The sequence below is a fragment of the Semicossyphus pulcher genome, unplaced genomic scaffold (assembly GCF_022749685.1).
Source record: "Semicossyphus pulcher isolate SPU_LCO1_2020_fin unplaced genomic scaffold, fSemPul1.0.p SCAF_8, whole genome shotgun sequence".
NCBI classification, from domain to species: Eukaryota; Metazoa; Chordata; class Actinopteri; order Labriformes; family Labridae; genus Semicossyphus; species Semicossyphus pulcher.
Window position 1 is genome coordinate 28,964,184 of NW_027211759.1, and position 22,092 is coordinate 28,986,275.

Consider the following 22,092-nt stretch of genomic DNA (forward strand, 5'->3'; position numbering starts at 1 on the left):
ACATTATTATTACTTGAGGTTTAATCTGCTGGTTTAATCTGCCCCTCAGACCCCGATGGACCTGTCCACCATTGAGAGGAAGCTCAATGATGGGGACTATGTTGCAAAGGAAGAGTTTGTGGCTGATGTGAAGCTCATGTTTGAGAACTGCAATGAGTACAATGGAGAAGACAGTGGTAAATGAACACAGCTGCACAAACATTAACCAGTTACACCCCGAAAATCCTGCTTCCTTCATATAGAATCTGTCCTCAGACTAGTGTATCACAGTCCATTTCAGTTGGTGTATGTTGTGAGAAGGAGGTGCATGTATGTATGAATTTTTAGGGTGTGAGTGGGAGAGAGAGCAAAAGAAAGGGGGCCGGACTAAGTGCTGTGCAGGGGCCGGGGCCAGGGCAGCCTTGACAGTGATTAATGAGGAGTGATTGAGCTGTGCTCCAGTGCTCAGGGGGATCTGAGCCCTGCAGTGCCAGAGAAACATTCCAGCCCCTAAGCCCCCTGTCTGGAGCCATCCATCCAACTGAATACTCTCCCCAGGGACAGGGGGGAGGAGAGTGGTAAGGGGGCCCAGGGTGGAGCAGGAGGAGGAGGAGGAAGGGTTCCGAGGAGCAGGGGTCAACCTACGCCCTCTGACCTGGTCAGTCGGCCAGCGCTGGGCTGAGAACAGAGCAGCAAGTGTGTGTCTGTGGGGGAATGGCCTCCATATTGGTCTGTAGTGTGAGTGTAAGGGAATGACCGATAGATGAAGAGAGGTGTCCTGTTGGAGTGTGTGTGGGAGTGTGTGTACAAGGGAGGAGGTGACTTGCGGCATGCAGATGAAAAGTCTGGATGTGCTACAGGTAAATGTTTTTGTGTGTTTTATGTGTGGCTTTCTGCAGAGTACACCATCATGGCGGAGTCTCTAGAACGGTGTTTTAGCCGGGCCTTACTGAAACACTTTCCATCAGAGGACGGGGACACAGACGAGGAGTTCCACATTGATAGAGAAGACAAGGAGCGCAAGGACAAAAAGCGCAATCGTGGCAGTAAACATTTAGGACCTGAGAGTCTGATCAAGGCCACTGAGCAAGCCCAACGTAAGAGAAACTCCCAGGGAGGCAAAGGCAGTTCACCTTTAGAGGAAGAGGACAACAAACCAACACGCCCACCTCCTCCCCCTCACTGGGCCAACGGCCCCCCTCACCCACACAGCCTTCATCCAGGCCAGCAGCACATCCATGAAGGAAACATCAGGGGCATGTACCACCCTGGGCAACAGGTATCCACAGCATAACTTTGCTCTTTAAAGCTGTTCTATATTTATAGACATAAACATGCACCTAATTTGTCATTTGTCCCTCACACTATTTGAAGGCATTTAAACACCTTAATCTTTGTTTTTCTTTTAGTTTTCTGTCTGAAATGTTGTAGAATAACTAAAATAGTGAATTCTCTGCATTATCTTACCAGCTTCATCGTCCTCACGGCCCCCCTGGTCCTCATGGTCCTCACATGTATGCCCAGAGAATGGCCATGGATCCCCGCTTCCCTTACCCGGCTCACATTCCCCGGCATGGAGACCCCGGTTTTAACCACTTGCCCCACAATTATAATATGCAGGTATATGGATTTAATTGTACCTTTTATTAAATGTATTATAACCATGATTAAGCTTCAGTTTTTACAGCAGAAACACCCTATTGTACGTGTTGAACAAAACCATAACCATTTTTTTTTCTCCCAGCATCGCATGGTTGAAGGACATCGCATGGTTTCAAGGTATCCAATAGGCCCAAACCCTAACCAGCAGCAGCCCCCACACCCGCAGCAGCACCCATACATGGGTCCGACACATGGCCCATCTCTGGGCCCACGTCCTGTAGCCCACCAGCCTGGACCTCCTCCTGAAGCTAGCATGTATCCATCCCACCACCGTCCAGAGGGCCACAACATGCACCCCATGGTCAACAGATTCTCAGGGCCAGAAGGACCTCCTCAGCACAACTACCCTGGCATGAGGCCTCCTGGTATGGGCCTATCCAATATGTGGACTGGTATGAGTCACCAGGAGAGACCAAATGGGATGCGCATGCAAGATCCCAACATGGTGAATCAGCGCAACTTTAGTTACGGTGGAGTCCCCCCTCCAGTGGGACATAAACCATGGCCGGAAGCTGCCGGATACCCCCACCCTCCTCCAAATGCCCAGTACCAAATCCCTGCAGCGGTCAGCTCCCCGGGGCCCATGTCCTCTCGTCCCCCTGTTCCCCACCCAGACTCCTCTGGCAGGACACGCTTGGCTTCCATGCTGGAAAGCCCGGAGATGTTGGCCCTGCAGCAGCTGTCAGCCTCTTCTGGACCCCCTGCTGGTCCCCCTCATCAGCACATGAGCAACTTTCAGCAGCCTGGGCCCCCATCAGGAGTTGGCAGCATCCCAGCTCAGCCGTCTCAGCAGCCTCCCCCTGCCCCTGAGGTTCAGCTGCTGCGTCCTGCTAGAGACAATGGGCCAGACAGCCAGCCTTCCCAACAGACAGAAATGCAGCCCAAAGGTAGACCTGACCTTCTCTCTCAATTTTTTCCCCCGTCTGTATTCTGCATGAAGAAACCCAAGCGCAGTCTAACCTTTCTCTACAGAAATGTTATTTGTACAATGTACAGTCTCTGTGTTTGAATCAGCACAGCCCCCACTCTCTTCTGTCCTCTGTGTCAATGGTTTTTTGCAATTTGATTTTAATTATTTTTCACAGTAAGTGGCAGATTGAATATTCATTAGTTTAGTGATGGCTTTGGGGGAACAAAAGAGATGGCATGTCATCAGTTCAGCTTCACTAGCAAGCTTACAAATGTGTTTGCTGTCTCACCTTCAATGAGTGAAATCAAACATGAGTTTTGTTTTGTTAAATTGACTTGTCAATCATGCTTTTGAAAATTGAAAACAAACATTGTCAAGATAGTCTTTTTCATAGCACTCAGCATTTTGAAATAGTATTTACTTACTACCTTGTTGTTGAATAGTTATTATGTCTTCAACAGTAAGCTCTCCATGTTTCTTTTAATGCTAACTACCCTTTGTTTGTTTGTATGTCAACAGACTCGACATCAGGGAACGAAATGGCTGCTAACAACATTTCAGATGAAGCATCATCACACAAAAACACTGTTTCACCACACCAAAAGCATCCGTCCATCCATAGCCCCACAGGACACCACGCTGGTCCACCAGAGGACACGCAGAGCCCCCCGACCCCTCATGCAGGCCAGTCACAGGAGAATCCGTCTGGACCAGGGATCCCCCAGAGTTCAACAGAGAGCCACATGCAGGACGTACCTGCCCAGAGACAATCTGCCATCCATGATCCCTCACAAATTTGTGCCAATACTGTTTCATCCCACTTCAACGGTAGTAATGACAGCTCCACTAATTACTCTCCACATAACCACCCTCCACATTCACAGAAGAGTCCACAGCAAGAAGCTCCCAGCACTGTACTTCCTCAGCAGAACGTACCACCACTGCAGGTTTCAGCATCACAGAATTCCACTCAGGAAGTTGCAGAGAACAAATTGCAAAACATGCAGAATGCACATCAGCAAAGTGAACACCAGCAGAGCATCCAACAGCAGAGACCTCAAGCAGCCCAGAGTTCCCCTCCTCAGTGCCCCCCGCAGAGTTCCCCACAGCAGATGACCCAGAACACACAGCAACACAATTCTCTGCGTCCTCCCCGAAACCTCTCTCCACAATGTCCTACACAGAACAGCCCCATGCACGGGATGCCACAGAGTGCCACACAAGGAGCCCAACCTGGACCCCCTCAACCAGCCCCTCTCACCTCTTTGCCACCCAGCCATCCTACCCCACTATTACCCTCCCAGCCTAGCCCTGCAGACCACGGAGATCAAAGACCGAGTGAGCCCACGAGTAGACCAGACACTGAAGGCACTGCTGTTCCCCAACAACACAGTGTGATGAAATCAGCGCCTCCAAATGGTGTTTATAAACAGCAGACTTTCAGCCCCAATCATCATCAAACCCCGCTGGTGGGCGGTAACCCAGGTCTGCAGGTTCAGAGAGGGCCAGCACCTGCTCACAATCCAGCCATGCCCCCTCACGTCCAAGGCCAGGGAGACGGAGCCATGGGTCCTTATGGCATGGGGAACCATCCACATCCAAACTACAGCCAGACAAACATGAGCAGGCCCGTGCCTCCATCTGCCCGCCACCCGTATCACAATCAGACCATGAACCCCCTCCACAATCCTGCTCAACACCCAAACTACCACCAGCAAGGAGGGCCTGCCTACTCCTACCACATGCCAGGCCAACAGCACGCTCAGGCCCATCCCAACATGTACCCACCTCATCAGTACCAGCAGCACTACTACCCCCAACAACATACACAAGCTCAGGCCAACAGTAGAGGGAGTTATCCTCCAGAGGAGTGGCATCGCTCTCATTATCAGCCTCGCCAAACAGTGCCACCCAATGCCTATGTCCCTGTACTCAGTTCAAGAGGAACTGGTCAGTTAAAGGAGAGCAGTGTGTCTCCACTGGGCTCTGAGGGCTCTTTGTTGTCCCCTGGACCTGCTCCTGAAGTTGGGCCGCACCCCGGCGGCTCAGAGGAGGGAAAGCGTGCAGGCAGGGAGCAGGCCAGTGGAGGCAGCCCAGCAAACCAGGCTCACACTGAGAGCTCAGAACGATCTGAAAGCCCTAAAGAAATCCTGGACCTCGACAGCCACAATGCTGCTGCCCGCCGCCGAAGCACCCAGCCTCCTCAACAGCACCACCGTCCTGCCTCTGCGGCACACATGGTGTCCGGCTTCATGTACGACCCTCGCGCCGTTCACCCTGGGATGCAGCAAGGCGGCGTTCCTCCGCCCCACATGATGGCTCATGCTCAAGGAAGTGGTAACGGAGCCCCTTACCCTGGCCAGCCGTACCCAGATTCAGGACGCTATGCTGCCCAAAGACCTCACCCACACCTGATGGAGGCTCTGCAGCGGCCCCAGCAGCTTCCCTACTCCCCAGGCCAGACTCGCATGGCCATGTACAGACACCCACGACCCATGGGGCACTTCCAGGGCATGATGATGCAGCAGAGAGGACTTGCACCAGAACACTTCCTACATCCAGGGTACAATGATTTATCAAGTATTGTGTTGATTTCAGGTTCAATCCTTGAATTATAATTCCCTTAGTATCTGTAGTAATTTGTAGTGTTTACTTTTTATATGTATACTTCTGACTTTTAAATCTTATAACTTGTAGTTCAAAATAAATGCTTGTATAACCTACAAACAAAATCCAATAACACAAAAAAGCTGTGGGTTGTGACTAATAGATCATTAATGTTTCTGTGTCGAGTCAAAGTAGGAAACTGCTATTTCTTATTAAATTTGACAACAGTAACACACTGTTAATTTTGTTTGGTGTCAGCTGCTGGCCCAACACTGAAGGCTGACCTTTTTAACAACAATGTTAACAACATTCATTGTTTTGTTACTTTGTGGTCACAGGCAACAGATGATGGCAGCTCCAGGCGGCCCGAGCAGTAAACAAGGAGTGTGACAAGTTCCATATTAGTGTGAGTAGATATAACTTTTGGCACGATACACTATATATGTTTTCTCACAGCTTACAGTAATTTCCTGTTTCATTTTCCTTTCTTAAATATAAATGTAAATGCATTGCCTCTGGTATCTCTTCCTGAGAACCTGAACATGCTGCCAAACACAGAAATGATACCATGGTGATATCAACTGTAGATGTTTAACAAAGTGTTTCTTCTCCTCCTTTCAGGCATGTTATTATTGAAGACAAAAGGAGTGAGCCGAAAGGGAGAATGTGTGGGCATGCTGACAGAGACTAAACTTTGCGCCACAAACATCTCTGTTTTTCTTACACTGGACAAAAACTTTTGGCTCTGTTTTGACCTCCACTGGACTTTAAGATCCAAGCAGGCAGCACCAAGATAATAACGTGAAATGTTATCAAATCCTGGAGAACAAATCTGTGTTGGCTTGACTTGCACAGTGTCACTTATTGAACAGCACAGTGGGATTCACTGACTTGCTCAAGGACACTTCGCCCTCAAGGTTGCTTTCATACATAAGCATTTGAATCTGGATCTTCCTGCAGAAGGGCAGGCTTTTTAACCACTAGGCCGACCTGCCAATTACAAGGGACACTGCCTTCAAGAACACTGGACAGCCCTCTCCTCTTTGAGCCGTCGCAGACTGATGAAAACAAGAGGGGCTGTTTTTTATTTACTGTTCCAACCATATCTTTAAACTCAGGTGTAGAAAAGGAGGTACTATGAGACTGTCACCTGATTTAAGTCACTCACAGACCCCTTACAATTGCCTTGGTTTCCTTTGTGAATGTATGAGTGAATGTGTGGACAAAGAGGTGTGTGCAGCAGATTAGCCGCATGTGAAAGGACACAAACACATTGACCGTCCTGAAAAAGGCCCAGTTACTGTCCATTTCTACCCCAACTCTTAATAGTGTTTCTCTGCTCGTGGAGTAAACACACAGTATATGCATCTTTCAAAGCTGCCTTCATTGTTAAGAATGTCTTTAACTAGAAGAAAGGGACTGGCAAAGATGGTGCAGTTTGTATCCAGCTGTAGCTAACTCTGTTATGCACTATGGAGTTTGTTAGTCTAGACATCCTGAAATTGAGTGGCCTTGGATAGTCTTATTTGTAGTCAAACATATATGTGTGAAACTATATCCTTACCTCTTGTCCCAGGAGAGGGAATTCTAAAATTCTCAAACTGTGACTTGTCCTTCTAGCTGGCATAATGCACAAACACAGAAAAAACACACATTAAACCCCCTGTTGTTTTTATAAGAGTGACATATTGATGCATTCCACCTCTTTAGCTCTGTGTTCGCTCTGCCCTTTGCATGGTTTCTTCTTTGAGTGCTTCCTCTTCCCCATGTCAATACTAAACGTATCCTCAGGGTGTACAGTTTCTATATACGGGTATTTTTCTGCATGATTTGAAGGAGGAGCAGCGTGAGGAAAATGGGACTGCAACCGTGGCAAATCAATCCAGCTCATGTGAAGAACTTTTTATTTTATTGGTTGGACTCCCCCCCCCCAAAAAAACCCTCTTCTCAAAGTTGACTACAAGTGAGAGGGATTAAATGTGATTTATTCTACATTCCTGATGTCACTGTTTGTCAACACAGTCACAATCTACCTCATCCAAACACTCAGTGGCATCTACAGAGTCCCTCCTGCACCAGCTGATGTTTTTAGCACCACTTTCAGTTTGTATTCTTACAGAACTAATGGTGAAATGGCCTTACAATACCTCACCATCTTAGGAGGAAAAATCTTTCCTGTCAGCTTGTTTTGTTGGCCTTGTCGACGAGATGCTGACGTGATAGTTCAGCTGACAGTTCGACTTTGAATGCAGGTGTTCTGCAAAAGAAGCAATCCTTTGAAAGTGTACACTATCGTTTTATTAGACAGCACTTTCATTCTCAGTTTTTAATGTCGTCTTAAATGTATGATGGACGATATGTTGTCATATGTCTGAAGTGGGGCTCTGTAAGTGGGTCGTTTTAGTTGTACAGATTGCATGATTTCCTGCCTACATGTTGTTTAAACTAGACAAAGTAGGCGTTATTCCAGTCGAGGGTCTGTTATCGACTGCATAGAGTTTGGCTGCATTACTGGGGATTTCTTTAGCAGTAGATATCTATGACATTGTGAGGAAATAACTGAGGAAGAAGATGAAATAGGAGAGTTTTAGAAGCTGTGAGACAATTTTGTAAATGTGTCACACAAGTCTTTGAATTGTCTCATTATTTCGTGGGCCTAATTGGGCCACTTTGGAGGTAGTGTGTTCACCCGTGCTGTCTAATGTGTGAAGGACAGTGTTGATTTTAAAAGTGATACTCTCTTATGGTGAACAGATTTGTGAGTGTGTGTTTGTGTGTGTGTTTCTGGTGTGTAGAATCGGCACCAGCAATTTTACATTCAACTTTCATGTTTCTTTCTGCTGTCATCCCTCTGCACTAGTGAAAACCATTTAGACGTGATAAAATGTGAATCATATTTATTTGCTCTTTTAATAATTTTTGTACATTTTTGGACTTGTTTTAATATAAATGTGGTGTATGTTTTCTTTATTTCTTGATGTTTTTTGGGCAGTTGTCTTTTACCTCAGTAGCATGGCAGCATTGAAACAGAAGACCTGTACTTTTCATTTTTAAGTGACGTTTACAAGTTCTTATCTGACTGACATAGATTATTTTGGAAATGGAATGGAGTATTTTCTATACTGTACATTTCTTAGAAATAAATAACTTTTCTCGAACAAGAGTATGTTTTGTCAATGTCAATTAAAAGGTTGTTTCATTAGGAAAAAAATAACTTTTCATCCTTACTAAGCACAAATCGATAGGAGCAGATTGGTGGATTTTCCTCTATTGTAACAGTCTTTCTTTAGACAGACAACAAGGCCATAGTAATCCGGTAAGAAACAGAAAGGCCAAATGTAATGACATGCAAAAATGGAAAACAGGACCAATGCAAGACAGTGAATTAATCTACTAGAGCACCTCACATCGTCACCTTTAATTAGCTCTCCTCTTCTTGACGAACACCCTCCACAGATTGTCACTGCTCTGTCTGACCCTTCTCATGTCTGCAGGAGTGAAAGATATGATGTGACGTCAGAGTACGAGAAGGAACCACCACACGACTCCTCAGGCTTCAGTCAAGAGGCTCCTCCTGAGCTAACAAGTAATATATTCTTTTGTTGAGGATTAATGAGGACAAACTTGGCAGATGCTGCATGTAATTAAGGTCCTCTAATAGAGCCTAAATAGGCAGGTTGTTAAACTAAATTTTGAAAGTGGGAAAACAAGAACGTGTACAACAGTAAACAAACAGCTTTTATAGTAAATTTCATTTGTGTTATTTGCCTGTAAGAGTATTGCATTTCTGTTGAAACATAAAGAACTGTAGAATAAGTGTATGGCGTTATAATTTCCACCCTGATAAATATCAGTTGTTTTGATGACAGTAAGTTTTAAAATATTCCACACATCGATGACCAGATATGAAAGTGTATATTAAAGGGTAACAGATGTCTCTGTATTTATATTATATTTTTGTCATTGTGACTGGAGAGATTATTTGTTTTTATCTTGGGTATAAATATTTATCTTATCTTTCTGTTTAATATGTGTGCATGCCTCATATAGAAACTTGATTATTAGCATTATTTTGTAGATAAATGCAGTGTATAATGTTAGAAAAAATATTTATTTACGGTTGGATTTTTAGATATTACTGCTTAAGCCCAATATTTTTACTGTTTGTTTTATAGAATGAAATATTCAGGGGGGAAAATACGTAAGATAATGTGTCCCTAGATAACATGCATTTACTACTATTGGAATTGATTCCCTAATCTTTGTCTTGGCGATTATTAGTCCGACCTCCTCACTCCACCAATCAAATGGTTATCAGTTTTGATTTTCGGCCAATCAGAGCGAAGGAGGCGGGATTAAGATACAGCTAAAATAACGTTTGCCTGCCAGGCTAAGCACAAGGACTACAAACCCAATAAGGTGCTTTAATAAACGTTACCCCCGGTAGCTTTCGTGTTAGCGGTCTTTGTTTGCGAGCCTGTTTCGTGAAACTGATGTAACAGTGTAAGCTATCTGACAACAAGGATATTTCTTCTGACACTGTCGAGTAAGTTTAGCGATTGTCTGCTGTTTGATAGGTGACTCCCAAATGGACTGTTGACTGAATCATCGTCACTTGTGGAAGCACCAGCTAAGCGACAGATTTCTCTTCACCTTCAACCTTCAGTTAAGATATAAGCGTAGTAAGGATTTTACATTCATAACGTTAACAGGCAATGAAGTGTCAATGTCTGTTTAGTGTTTAACCTGTTTTGCACGATATAAGTCAATGTTCCTCTCGTATTAACACATATATGACTGAGTTAACCTAGCCTTCCCTTGTTGTTGTAATGTACTGTTTCCCTGAATGCAGTGCACTTTAAGATATAACGTCACTAAACATGAGCAGTGCTTCCCCTTTTACTCTATCTGCGGTTTGAGAAAACACCGGGTCAATGATTTCTATTTTCTAGCTGAAGTTGAAGGTTTAGCTTAGCTTATGTCAAACATTTGTTTTTGATGCTCTTAGAAAAATCGTTTCATATCTGTCTCCTCAATCGGGCTTGTTGTTTACCTCTGTAACTGTTTCCTCTCACAGCATGCAGACCATGACAGTCTTACCACAGCGCCCCCACGCGGCTGTCTTCTGTCTGCTCTTATACTGCCTGAATGGTTGCCTGTCCATCCCAGACCCCCGGCAGAGAGAGGCCCTGATGCAGCTGGAGGCCTCCATGCAGACAGGTGGACGGGTGGTTTTAACTGATGCTGAGCAGCGTCTGGATGCTCTTCTGTTTAAAATGAAGCAGGAGGAGATAATTAAGGCAGACTTTCCTCCTGCCATGCACTTCTTCAGGGCCAGGTCCCTCATCAATAACAGCCCCATCTTTAGCCTGCTCCAGAAGATGCCCAAAGGTATGTTTAGTGTCACATCGAAACACAAGCTTTTTCATGTCTTACTCTTGCTATTGTCTTTGTAGACTGGTGGTTGTTGCTTTGGGTTTTAATTTGCAGCCACATACAACTTCAGCGAGTCAGCAGGCGATAAAGGGGTCTAAATAACATCAAAAACCTTGAGAGACACAGGGCAACTTCTCAACTCAACAATCATATAGACAGAGCATCCTCAATATAGGTAGACTGTGCTACAGTCATTCTGAGGCAATTTTCAGTCAACGCGTGATTTAAAGAGAGCCTGTACAAGCAGTTGTGTTGCATGCTCTGACAAGTAGGGTCTGATCTTCCTGACATTGTACAGGGCAAATCGACCTGACAGAGCAATCGAGGCCACATGAACGGTTAGCTGATCGTCAATTATAACACCCAGGTTCTGGGCAGAATTTGTGGGTATGAGTTCAGTTTGTCCAAGCTGGTTTATTTAGAGGTTCAAAACTAACACAGGATCTGATTTGTTAATTTCTGTATTTCTTTCATAATGTGTTCTTCAGGGGGAGCTCTCCATGTCCACGACCTCTCTATGGTTAATGCTGAGTGGTTGGTGAAGAACGTGACCTATCGTCCAAACTGCTACATGTGCTGCACAGACAACCACTCCATCAGATTCATCTTCTCGTCACGAGTGCCCAAAGCGCTGGCTCGCTGCTCTGCCTGGACCCTGCTGGAGAACCTCAGGGCCAAGATGGTCAACCCCACAGATCTAGACAACAGGTGACTTTAACTGAAGACAGGCAGAACAACACTATATTAACAACACTACATTATGTCATCACGTCACAAAGATTAGACTATTTCTTCTCTGAAGCGCACTAGTAGGCAATAACAAGAAGAAGAGACGGCAGCAATGCTGTAATCATGCAGTGAGGACGCTGATCTGTGTGTGTTCCTCATGCTCTGTACCTTATTCAATAACGTCACGATCTGATCTAAAGTATAAACTCCGTTTCCACACGCTGTCATATGTCCATATGCTGTGCAGTTCATATATTTCAGTGTTAAACGCAGAGCTGCGGAGGAGCATCAGGCTTCATGAGCAAACAAAGTTTCATATTACGTCATCACTTCAGTCCGAACTCACCCGCACCCTCCCTCTGAGCGCCTGCATGTACAGGACAAGATCAGCAAAGAGATATGATGTACCGCTTTGTCCACAGGGGTCGCCAAGATGGACACAAAAAGATTGTTCCCCACAGTAGCTTGAAGTTCCACCTGTCAAATACTTCCTCCCAATGTGGCGTCTTTTTAAGCTGCAGGATGTCCGGTCTCTCCCTCTGACCTGTCATGCCACCGCTGCCCTGCACCAGTACAGCGCTCTTACTTTCATACTTAAAAACAGTTTGCAGTACGTTTAATCACTTAAATCGGTGTATCTTCACACTCTGATACTATTGCCCGTTACCTGAATGGCACAAGGAAAACAGGAAATATCTAACTGAAGTAATCATTGTTTGTTTATCCAGGATGGCAGTTTAATTTAGATCAGGTTTAACACAATACAGTTTATTTATTTATAGTTCCATAAAATCATATCATTACTTCTTTACCGTGATGTATTTCCCAAACAAGATGTTGTGGCAAGATATCAAATGTTAACTTGGTTAGTTCATACTGTAAACTTTTACACGCTGCCTTGGCAACACTGCATTCTTTTACAAACTTAACCGCTGTTTTCATACACCAAAGACATATTTTACAGATTTTATATACTATTCTTTTATATTTATATTGTTTATTTTATCATTTTATCAAAGTACAGATGCTCACTTTGTTTCCCATTGTTTATTCTGACTGTATGTTTACAGTAATGCACCAAAACACCAAGACAAATTCCTTGTATGTGTAAATCTACTTGCAACAAACCCTGATTCTGAAGGACAGTTATACAGCATTTGGTAGGACAGGTAGAAGATTTGACATTTTTACTTTAAAGTGATAAGATCGAAGATTTTCATGTAAATAAATGTCTGTTAAGTCTCTATCTATCGCCGAATGAGGTAACAATGGTGACTGAGCCTATGGCCCACTGATGAAAGCCTTTGCATTTGCAGTATATAGTATTATTATGGACTGGGTGTCTGGTGTGACTTTCACAGAACAAATCCCAAGCGGCGCCCAGTTAGTGACACGTTTTCCATCAGCCAGCAGTGGTTGGTCTGCCAGAGAGGGTAGGCGGAGCTAAGCAGCTGTTTTTCCGGTCTCTGCAAGTGTTGCGAGTAAACAGTAATCTACTATGGCTGAACAAACAAAGAAAAGATGGATGACTACAGATACAACTTCAACAAGAAGTGAAAATCCAAAGAAAAAGAAACAAACTCGACGCTCAGATGAAGCAAACAGTCTGAAAAGGAAAGCGACCGTCAGCCAGGAAAATCAAGAGTTACAACCGGAGCCAACCGTGGACGTCACACATGCAGCACTGTCTGGATATCTGGGAAGTGTGCTCCCGCTATTACTGTTTATCACCACGGGTGCCGCCCAAAGAGAACAAAACTGAGATCTTTGAGATTATAACTTTATGGTTGTACTTTTTGGTCACAACTTTAGATGTTTTCCTTAAAGTTCAAGGTCGTCTACACAGAAAAAACAAGAAATAAATATGTGGATCCAAACTCATCCAAATATTCTGATCACAACATGTCTTCATGATTTCACTAATAGCATCATGGGTAACCTGACGCTCTACACCGACCAGGATCCAGAAACTGTGTACCCCAGCCAGGATGTGGTGTGGTCCAGGTTTGAACAGGCCTTCCTCGCAGCGTGGGGTCTGGTCACATACGCACCTGTGTTCAGAGACTACTACTACGAAGGCCTCACCCAGTTCTACATGGACAACATCATGTATCTGGAGCTGCGAGCTCTACTCCCAGAGGTACAGAAATGCCATGAGCATGTTGTGTTCAGTATATCACCTGTCTGTTTATGTATTGTTAAAAATAATTGTGGTTCTCAGATATACGAGTTGGACGGGAGCACTCACGACACAGTGTGGACTCTGAAGACCTACCAGGAGGTCACTAGACGGTTCACAGCCGAGCACCCAGACTTCTTTGGAGCAAGAATAATCTTCACAGTCAACAGGTAAATCCTCTGAGTGTCCTTGCAAAGGATTGTACTGATTAGTTAGAAATGCATTCTTCTTATTGAGATGCTTTTTACATTGATCACACTTGAACACTGTGCGTTTCAGGGGAGTAAATATGTCCGTGATGATTGGAGTTGTGGAGAAGGCTATGAAGCTTAAGAGGGACTTCCCAGACATCATGGCTGGTTTTGACCTGGTGAGAGGCAGCAGCAGTTATAGTGTGGGCAGTGTTTAGCAGAGATGTGGACTTGAGACTCGAGTCAAGTCGACTCGAGTCACTGTTTTGATGACTTGCGACTTGACTTGACAAAAATAAATGAAAATAATTGATGATAAATATAAAATGATAAAATTCACTGTTCACTGTCAAGTTTCTATCTAACTATCCAGTATGTACGCAGTGCAAAGTGGGAATCATGATTGGATGACTCAAAAAGCCCCCCGGTCTGTGATCGTAATGATTGGATGGCTGGCTGTCAGTCAAACTCCTCGCTATGGCAACATGCAACATCGAAGCCTGTGCCAAGATAAAACAGATACAATTCATTGTCATACTTTTTGAACAGGTTATATTAATTGGCCAATATCATTATTAGACGGGCTGCTAACACCTTGTCTTTTCTCTTTATAAAGACCGGATACTACAGGTAAGAGTGCTGGATCTTGGGTGGAAAAAAAGTGACATGACTTGGGACTTGACTCCAGACTTGCTTGAGACTTTGACAAAATGACTTGAGACATACTTGGGCAAAGATGACTTGGTCACACCACTGGTGTTTAGTACCAATAACAGATTTTTACTTTAAACGCTGATAAAGGTAAGCTTTATTCAAGTTCTGTTGAACTCAAAATGGAAGTTTATGTTTTTTTTTTAATCATATATTTCCTGTGTTGATTGTCACCTATGTGGTGGTCTCCTGCTCAACAATGATAAAAATAAACTGAGATCTTAGAGATTAAAACTTTAAAATGAGCTAAGCTAGCTGTTATTACTCACATTATGGAAACATTTCCACTGATGATGAAGGAAGACACAGTGAACCGGACCGCAGGAATCAACACAGCACTTGACTGAGGTTTTTTTTGTCTCGTCACTGTCAGAGTCTGTTGACATTTTCTTTTCCATTCACCCTCTTTAAACACCAACGTATCCTGTACTGTGTTCTGTTTATGCTTACTTCATGTGCCGTCATCAGTTTTGTAGATCTCTCTGTCGCAGCCTTCAGTTTTTGCATCTTTTCTCTCAGCTGTTTTTGTCCAATCTTTTTTGCCCGCTGTAAACAAAACGATCTCAAATATGCAGGAGTTCTTTGCACGGATTCATATGATTACAGTTAGTCCTCCGAATTGTACGATTGGAGCCATATCCCTAGCAACGGTCTGTACTTCATAACAACGGCCTGTTATTGAGAAATAGCAGACCTTGGAATGCCGTAATTAACCAATCAGAATCAAGTATTTAGCACAGTCGCGTTACAGTTTAATTTATTACCTGCTTTAGATTCAGATATAGCTTCCTCAAATCACTGTACAATGCTGTACATAAATAAATAAAATAAATAAATAAAAGAAGGTAAGAGATTTTACATTAACTTCTTGGCTGCATATACCTGAAAAATTCTTCACTAGACAAACAAAATCTGGTCTGAATATCAGTCCAAGTCCAGCTTAATGGGGAATTTTGAAGAATATCTAACAACTATTGTAACTTTAAGAATGTTTTAGAATTGCTCAGAAATCTCTTCATTTTCCTCAAAGTTACCTCCAAGTTCCTTACCATAAAAGTAGTTCCTCTATCATTTGTAAATATGTATGAAAAGAGGTTTTGAGTACAGACCTGTATATTTTCAACCCTCCATTGCTCTTCTAATAATATTTTTTGGCAATATGGCCTAGGTAAAATGCTTGAGAGGCAAGGTAATACAATTCTAAATCAGACCATGAAAGATGTACAACCTTCCTTTTTATTCTAGGATTATTCTAATAACGGCATCTGATTTTTTTTAAACACATTTTTAAACTTTCAACAGTCAAATGTATCACTCTTTGTGAGTCAGAAAATGTAAACAAAGTTAATCTGTCAATCTCCGCCCAACACCGACCTTGTTGCAGCGGTTACAGACATTGTTTGTAGGTCATATAGATGCATCAGTATTCATTTCAGTCTGTTTCATAAGAAGCTACAATTGTAAACATGTCTAATTTAAAATCAGGGCTAATTTGTGGAGGAACTTTGTCTCTATGTGTACAGGTGGGCCGTGAGGACAGTGGTAGACCCCTGTGGTACTTCAGAGAGGCCTTATCAATGCCAGTAGAGAGAGGAGTGACGCTTCCTTTCTTTTTCCATGCTGGAGAGACAGGTGAGCTTGTCAGTGCCTGATGTGTAAAACTTCAGCATTCAGTTTGTGCATTTACAGGATACCAGAGTGTGCGGCTCAGTAGTTTTTAAACAGATGAGATAATCAACTTTGTCTAGATAAATATGTGTGAAAGAAGTAGCTCATTCCTTGCATGTAGACGAATGTAAGATTCAAAGTTTATCAATAAAATACACCAATATGTAAAGGTGTAGATTATAGAATGTAGTATTTTAATGTTCCACAAGGGGGAACTGTTAAGCTTCTTTCAAAGATTCAAATCCATTCATAGTCAAAAAGGTTGTGACAGAAGAACACAATCAATGTAAGTGTTAGATTTTTTTTATTTATCACACACACACACACACACACACACACACACACACACACACACACACACAATGAAATGAAGAAATAAAGGTTGTATAAGAACCATCACGTTGTTATTAAAACATCCTAAAATAACAATTCCTCTCTACAACATGTAGATCTGGAGGGCACAGAGGTGGACCAGAACTTGTTAGATGCCATTTTGTTGAACACTTCTCGTATTGGACATGGATTTGCTCTGCTTCGCCATCCGGTGGCCAAAGACATGTCCAAGAAGAGAGGGGTGGCTGTGGAAGTGTGCCCCATCTCTAACCAGGTACTCTGTAATCCTGGAAACCAACCTGGACCATCAAAATACACACATTTTATAGGTTCTAGAGTGAAATACTTTGAATCTTATGAAACATCACTGTAATTGAATTGCTCTTGTGTCTTGTAAACAATCATCCTTCTTTTTATTCTCCTCCAGGTGTTGAAACTTGTAAAAGATCTGCGAAACCATCCAGCAGCTGCTCTGATGTCAGAGAACCAACCAGTGGTCATCAGTTCCGACGACCCCGCCATGTTCGGTTCCTCTGGACTCTCTCATGACTTCTATGAAACTTTTGTGGGCTTTGGGGGCATCAGTTCTCATTTAGGCTCCCTCAAAGAGCTGGCCATGAACTCTATTAGGTAATGTTCAGCTGAGATGATAAGAAATGGAGTTTAAAATTACAGCTGAATTGTGCCTGAGTGCTCACTGCCCGCTCACTGACATGTCCCTGTCTGTCTGTCTTTCAGGTACAGTTCTTTAAGTCCAAAGCAGCAGGAGAAAGCCCTGGCTCTGTGGCAGAGAAGATGGGATAAATTTGTCTCTGAAAATGCTCCTTAGGAGGAACTGCAGCAATCTTCAAATGCCTTCATGTTCCTTTGAGAAAGGAAAGCCTTTTGACGTGGTCAAATTCTAAAAGTGAATAGGAGAAGTGTCTTTCCTATCGTGACAAGTCATATCTGCTGTGGAAAAAGTGTCTGTCCAAGTTGCCACAAAGTGGAATTGGCTGTAAACAGTTCATACATTGAGCAGTGTGAAACGTGCTTAAGCTGTGTACTATAACATGTAGGTCAATAATTTGGGCTAAATATTGTAAAAAGCTTCAAAGGAAGGTGTCTTGTTGTGTCCAGTTTTGTTGAAGACTTTTAATATGTTTGGACTTTAAGGTACAGGCTCATATTTGGGGACAGTAAAGGTGCCAGGCAGCATTGTTATTACTGTTTGATTTTGTGGTGCTGCATGTGCTTTGTAAGAGTGATTTCGATATCCTGATAATGTGTCAAATTCAGTAAGCTTTGAACACTCTTCCTGAAGACACAGTTTTTACATAGTTTTATTTGTTTTTTCTTTGTACTTGAATGTAAAATTTTCATGTATTTGAATGTGGAGTTTTAGCTTAGAAAGGTGTTGGAAGGGGGCATAGTTGAGCTTTGCTCATGCAGGCACATTTCATGTAATCCATAAGACACATAATTAGAATAAGAGAATTATTCAAACATACTTTTATAGCAATAGCCAAGATTTGAACAGTCGGCATCATCCAGAGATATTTAAACATTGTCAACTGCCAAACCTAAATTTGACATTAAAAAAATCTGATAATTTACTGCATGGTTCAGTTTATTCATTGTTCTTCTGATGTGGCACTGTTATCAGTACTTGTAACAAACCAGTCATCAATGGACAGCTCATCCATCATCTGCTGCAGGTGTTGAACTTGGAGAAGAAGCTGTCGTCTATGCATCCTCTCTCGATGTCTGGTTTCCTTTAAATGACACCAGTTTAAAAAAAACAGTGAGATAATATGCTTTATTTGCTTGAATACACATAAAATGCACTTTACTTAATGATACTGACTGTTTTTTGTGTGTTTCAGCCAGTTGGACGTTGGTGCTGTCCAGGTGTTGCCTCAGCTGCTTGTTCAGTCGCGCCTGCTTCCTCTCAGTCAGCAGAGCTGCACGAGCTGAGTCCAAACGGACACGATCATGTTGCTCCTCTTCTTGCTTTTTCTGCATTTCTATCCTCTACAGATGCACAGATAACACACAAACACAGTAAACATCTCCCACATTGTTCTAAGAGTTAAAGAAAGAATCTTCAGTGTCAGGTGTCCCAGTTTTACCCTTTTCTCCTCCATTTGAAATTTCTGGAACTGGATGACCTGCTGCAGGCTCTCTGGAGGGGTTGTCCTATCACTGCTGTGACAAAGACCAGGCACTCTCAGCATTCCATGGGTGGTGTCTGATTGATAATCTCTCTGACAGAGCTTCTTCTCTTCAATCTTTGCGCATCCAGATGCAGCAAAAAAAGGAGGGGGGGATGATAGAAAGTTGCTACACCTCAAAGTTGAACTCAAGTAAAAACTTAATTTTATTGTTCAAAATGAATTAAAATATTATTGTTTTTTTTTAATACGTCAGTGAGGTCAAAGGTTTTTCACTTAATGGAAAAGGCAGGTTCAATCCAGGTCACATTATAAATGATCTTCATACAATCTGTTTTGGCCTGTTTACATGCATGACATTTGGTGCCTCAAATGGCATTCAAAGTACATTCCATTACAATTATTACATCTCCGGGTGTGATCTAAGCAAGTTAAGTCTAAGTTAACCCCCTTAACCTGACAGTCTGAGCGATTACCAGAATGTCTTACCTTGGCCAGGTTGTACTCTTTAGTGGCAACAGCTGCAGCTCTTCTCCTCTCAGTGTCGAGGCTCTGAAGCTGCAGAGCTCTGGTGTCCATTTCTACTCTGCTTTGGTCATTGCGCTGCTCTGAAGGACAGCAAAGAGGATGAAGTGAGCTTGGGTTTTATGTGGTTGAGAACTCCGAGTCCTGTGTGGGATCTACCTTCCAGTTTTTGTTGATGTCCTCCTGAAGCTCGTTCGCTCTGCTGCTGCATGAGCCACCCTCTGAGCTGCTCTCTTTGCCTCTGCCGTCTGCTCTTACTTTCCAGATCCTCACCCACCAGGCCCGGGAGCATCATCTGTGCAGCACCCAGCTCTGTTTTTCTACAGTCCGGGTCGTTCAGGTCATACTCTCGCTGGCTCCGTGGCTGCTGGTACTGATGCCGGTAACTGACGATGGCCTTCTCCACCGCATGCCTCTCCTTCACTTGTCTGTTATGGAGAAGGCAAGCTACTTTGCTATTATGGAGCATGTCGGCATCTAGAGGGGGAACACATCCCAAACACAGACACAATGATAGAGACTATACAAAATTATAACTGCACAAGCATATAGTCCATAATGCGTTTGTATATGGACGTGTAAGCTCATTCTTTTCCTGATTAAATTCTCTCTTTCTCTTTCTGTGATAAATTTCAGTCATGTGACATTAAGAAAGAGCTCACCATAAGCATTTTGTTTCTCTCTTGCAGCCTCCTCTTGTTTTTTCTTTTCTTTTATTTGTGTGTCCAGGGCTTCCTTGTCAACCTATAAAAACAAAACACAATTGTTATAGCACAGTGGGGAAATGAAACTACGTACTTTAATTCAGGTACTTTACCTTTATACAGATCTGATGTACTTGTACTTATTCTACAGGTATTTTAAAACTTTGGTTACTTCTCAAATTGAGATTATTGCATTCCAGAACTTACAAAGACCTTATAAAATATGATGCTTTGTTATAAAATTACTATTTATAACTATTTATTAACACAATGTACATGTCCTATTTAAATGCTAAGTCATTCCAACTTTTCAAATGACAGGATTTTATGATTCTCGTTATCCTCTTTAAGTTGTTTTTGTCCAAATAAGCATTGTGAAAGTGTCACTAAATAATCGTGGCAGCATTTCTCACCATTTCATGATTATTATTTTTTTAATTAATAGTTTTTATTAATTTAATTTATTCAAAATGATAAAACATAAGCCCAACCTCAACTAACTACAACAGTTGAATCCTGCTTTTATAGTAATGCATGAGTAAAAATAATTATATGGCTATTCATTAATAGTAGGCTATAACAGTAACAGAATGACTTCTACTTTTTATACTCGTCGTAAAATTTCCTGATAATTTGGAGTTATTTTTAATGCAGGCTTTTATACTCGTAACGGAGTATTTTTTTTACCGTATGGTATTAGTAGTTTTACTTGAGTACAGATTTCGAATACTTCAAAAACCACAGCAGTTAAATGTATGTTTATAACAAGTTAACACTTAGCGTTAGCATCCTTTGGTTAGCATTCCTCTGCTAGATGAGTTAGCTTACCCCGATCGTCCTCACTTTGTCATTAAAAATCCTTTCTTGTCTCGCAGTTTCTTCGATGCGACGCCTCTGAAGACTCGCTTTAGCGATGCGGCCTGACAGTAACTCCACGTTAAACATTTTGGCTTCAAATATTTAGTTTTCAGTGTTTACGGAGACTATTGAAGGCCTAACACACGAACTATATTTCAAACAGTCAGGTTGCTAGGAAACTAAAGTTTGTAAGCGTTCGTAGGAAGTCGGCATTTTCCGGTGTAATACCGAGTCCTTGCTCTGAGAACGCACACAACTCAGATATTGTGCTTTCTATGGCAAAGTACTGTTTAGAAACGATATAAACCTTCTTTTTGTGCATTTGCTTTACAGATCTTTTTTTAAAACTGTTTATTTTCATTTTTCACAAAACATTCTGTGACACAAAACAATTTATCAAAAATGTGTTAGTAAGTACGTGTGATCAAACAGAAATAAATAAATCAATAGTCCTACATAAATAAATAAAAAGGCTAAAAATCATACAGATCGGGAAAAAAAAACCTTTTTTTTTTTTTTTTTTACAAGGGACAGACATTTCCAGCAAAGCAGGGTCAATCCTATAGACGTATTTTGGAAGTAACAGTTTTGTTACAACAACCAATATCATTAAGTTAGACACCCTGGTTTACAGATCTTTAGAAATAAACACTGTGGAAGCATTATTCGGCAGATGTGTAATGCTTTGATTGTTCGGCAGCAGCGTGGGTTCTGGCAACGGGATAGAGTGGGCACGAGTGAAGAACAGAGCCTCAACTTTAACCAGGTTGAATTGGTCAACTTCTCAAGTGTCGAAGGAGGTCACGTCTGATCAGAGTCACGTTTCAGTTCATGCTGCTTTTTCCTGCGCACCTGAACTCCGCATTCCCACGCAGCTCATCTCCCGTAACACACAGCAGTGATGAAGCGCTGACCTCACCTGCTTCAGAGACACAACCGTGATCTCCGACAGACATTCTTTGATGTGTGTGAGTCCATAGACATGTAGTGAGTGAATTAACGTTAATGTTACATGTTAGTGTTTGCTTTTGCTGTGGTCGATTTTAGGGATGTTGTTTTCGGTTTGTTTACATGCTAGTTAACCCTTTCAAAGTTGAAAAGTGTGAAAGTTGTATTAGGCTACTGCATTTAACTGGCTATAGTTTCTGTGACTATTTCTATGTTGTTTCTAACTTTGTGGACTAGTGTAACCACAGTATAGGCTAGTGAGTGTTCCAGTGACTGTCAATCTACACTGCGTGCACAATTATTAGGCAAGTTGCACTTTTGAGGATTAGTTTTGTTATTTTAACAACAACAGTGCTCTTGGTCAATCCAAAATGTTAATAAACCTCAAACCTGAATATTTAAGGAATTGAAAGTGAGGTTTTGGCTTTTAGAGAATATCTGTGTGTGCACAATTATTAGGCAACTATAAGTGTGCACAATTACTACGCAACTCAAAGAA

At 42.5% G+C, this 22,092-nt stretch overlaps 3 protein-coding genes across 4 annotated transcripts in view; 2 read left to right on the forward strand and 1 right to left on the reverse strand.

Annotated features, from left to right (window-relative positions):
- cecr2 (CECR2 histone acetyl-lysine reader) overlaps positions 1 to 8,307 on the forward strand; it is a 40,521-nt gene extending 32,214 nt beyond the window's left edge. The window contains exons 13-19 of the mRNA XM_069686787.1: positions 50 to 176; positions 879 to 1,258; positions 1,450 to 1,599; positions 1,724 to 2,528; positions 3,071 to 5,114; positions 5,497 to 5,564; positions 5,780 to 8,307. Of these exons, the coding sequence (XP_069542888.1) occupies positions 50 to 176; positions 879 to 1,258; positions 1,450 to 1,599; positions 1,724 to 2,528; positions 3,071 to 5,114; positions 5,497 to 5,548 (3,558 nt within the window). The 3' untranslated portion in view covers positions 5,549 to 5,564; positions 5,780 to 8,307. The remainder of the gene's footprint in view (positions 1 to 49; positions 177 to 878; positions 1,259 to 1,449; positions 1,600 to 1,723; positions 2,529 to 3,070; positions 5,115 to 5,496; positions 5,565 to 5,779) is intronic.
- A 1,232-nt stretch (positions 8,308 to 9,539) lies between these two features.
- On the forward strand, positions 9,540 to 18,139 carry ada2a (adenosine deaminase 2a). 2 transcript variants are annotated; one of them, XM_069686321.1, is made up of 10 exons: positions 9,540 to 9,577; positions 10,236 to 10,549; positions 11,083 to 11,302; positions 13,250 to 13,463; positions 13,545 to 13,672; positions 13,782 to 13,872; positions 15,928 to 16,036; positions 16,522 to 16,679; positions 16,833 to 17,035; positions 17,144 to 18,139. In XM_069686321.1, the coding sequence occupies exons 2-10, from the start codon at positions 10,237 to 10,239 to the stop codon at positions 17,232 to 17,234; spliced, it is 1,527 nt and encodes a 508-aa protein (XP_069542422.1). In that variant the 5' UTR covers positions 9,540 to 9,577; position 10,236; the 3' UTR covers positions 17,235 to 18,139. The 2 variants fall into 2 exon arrangements, with proteins under 2 accessions (XP_069542422.1, XP_069542423.1); XM_069686322.1 differs by lacking the exon at positions 9,540 to 9,577 and adding an exon at positions 9,783 to 9,840.
- Positions 18,001 to 20,752, reverse strand: ribc2 (RIB43A domain with coiled-coils 2). Its single transcript, XM_069686323.1, has 7 exons — positions 20,616 to 20,752; positions 19,746 to 19,827; positions 19,243 to 19,560; positions 19,048 to 19,166; positions 18,517 to 18,675; positions 18,252 to 18,418; positions 18,001 to 18,159 (listed from the first exon to the last, which is right to left on the reverse strand). The coding sequence occupies exons 1-7, from the start codon at positions 20,730 to 20,732 to the stop codon at positions 18,090 to 18,092; spliced, it is 1,032 nt and encodes a 343-aa protein (XP_069542424.1). The 5' UTR covers positions 20,733 to 20,752; the 3' UTR covers positions 18,001 to 18,089.
- Positions 20,753 to 22,092: the final 1,340 nt, after the last annotated feature.

What these genes read in the sequence shown, in the direction of transcription:
- ada2a (XM_069686321.1), top strand. Translation starts at nt 10,237, where the DNA reads ATGCAGACCATGACAGTCTTACCACAGCGCCCCCACGCGGCTGTCTTC. An exon ending in TGCGAGCTCTACTCCCAGAG is followed by an intron (nt 13,464 to 13,544) that starts GTACAGAAATGC and finishes TGTGGTTCTCAG; the next exon opens with ATATACGAGTTGGACGGGAG. An exon ending in TCATGGCTGGTTTTGACCTG is followed by an intron (nt 13,873 to 15,927) that starts GTGAGAGGCAGC and finishes CTATGTGTACAG; the next exon opens with GTGGGCCGTGAGGACAGTGG.
- ribc2 (XM_069686323.1), bottom strand. Translation starts at nt 20,732, where the DNA reads ATGTTTAACGTGGAGTTACTGTCAGGCCGCATCGCTAAAGCGAGTCTT. An exon ending in AGAGAAACAAAATGCTTATG is followed by an intron (nt 19,561 to 19,745) that starts GTGAGCTCTTTC and finishes TTCCCCCTCTAG; the next exon opens with ATGCCGACATGCTCCATAAT. An exon ending in ACATCAACAAAAACTGGAAG is followed by an intron (nt 19,167 to 19,242) that starts GTAGATCCCACA and finishes GCTGTCCTTCAG; the next exon opens with AGCAGCGCAATGACCAAAGC.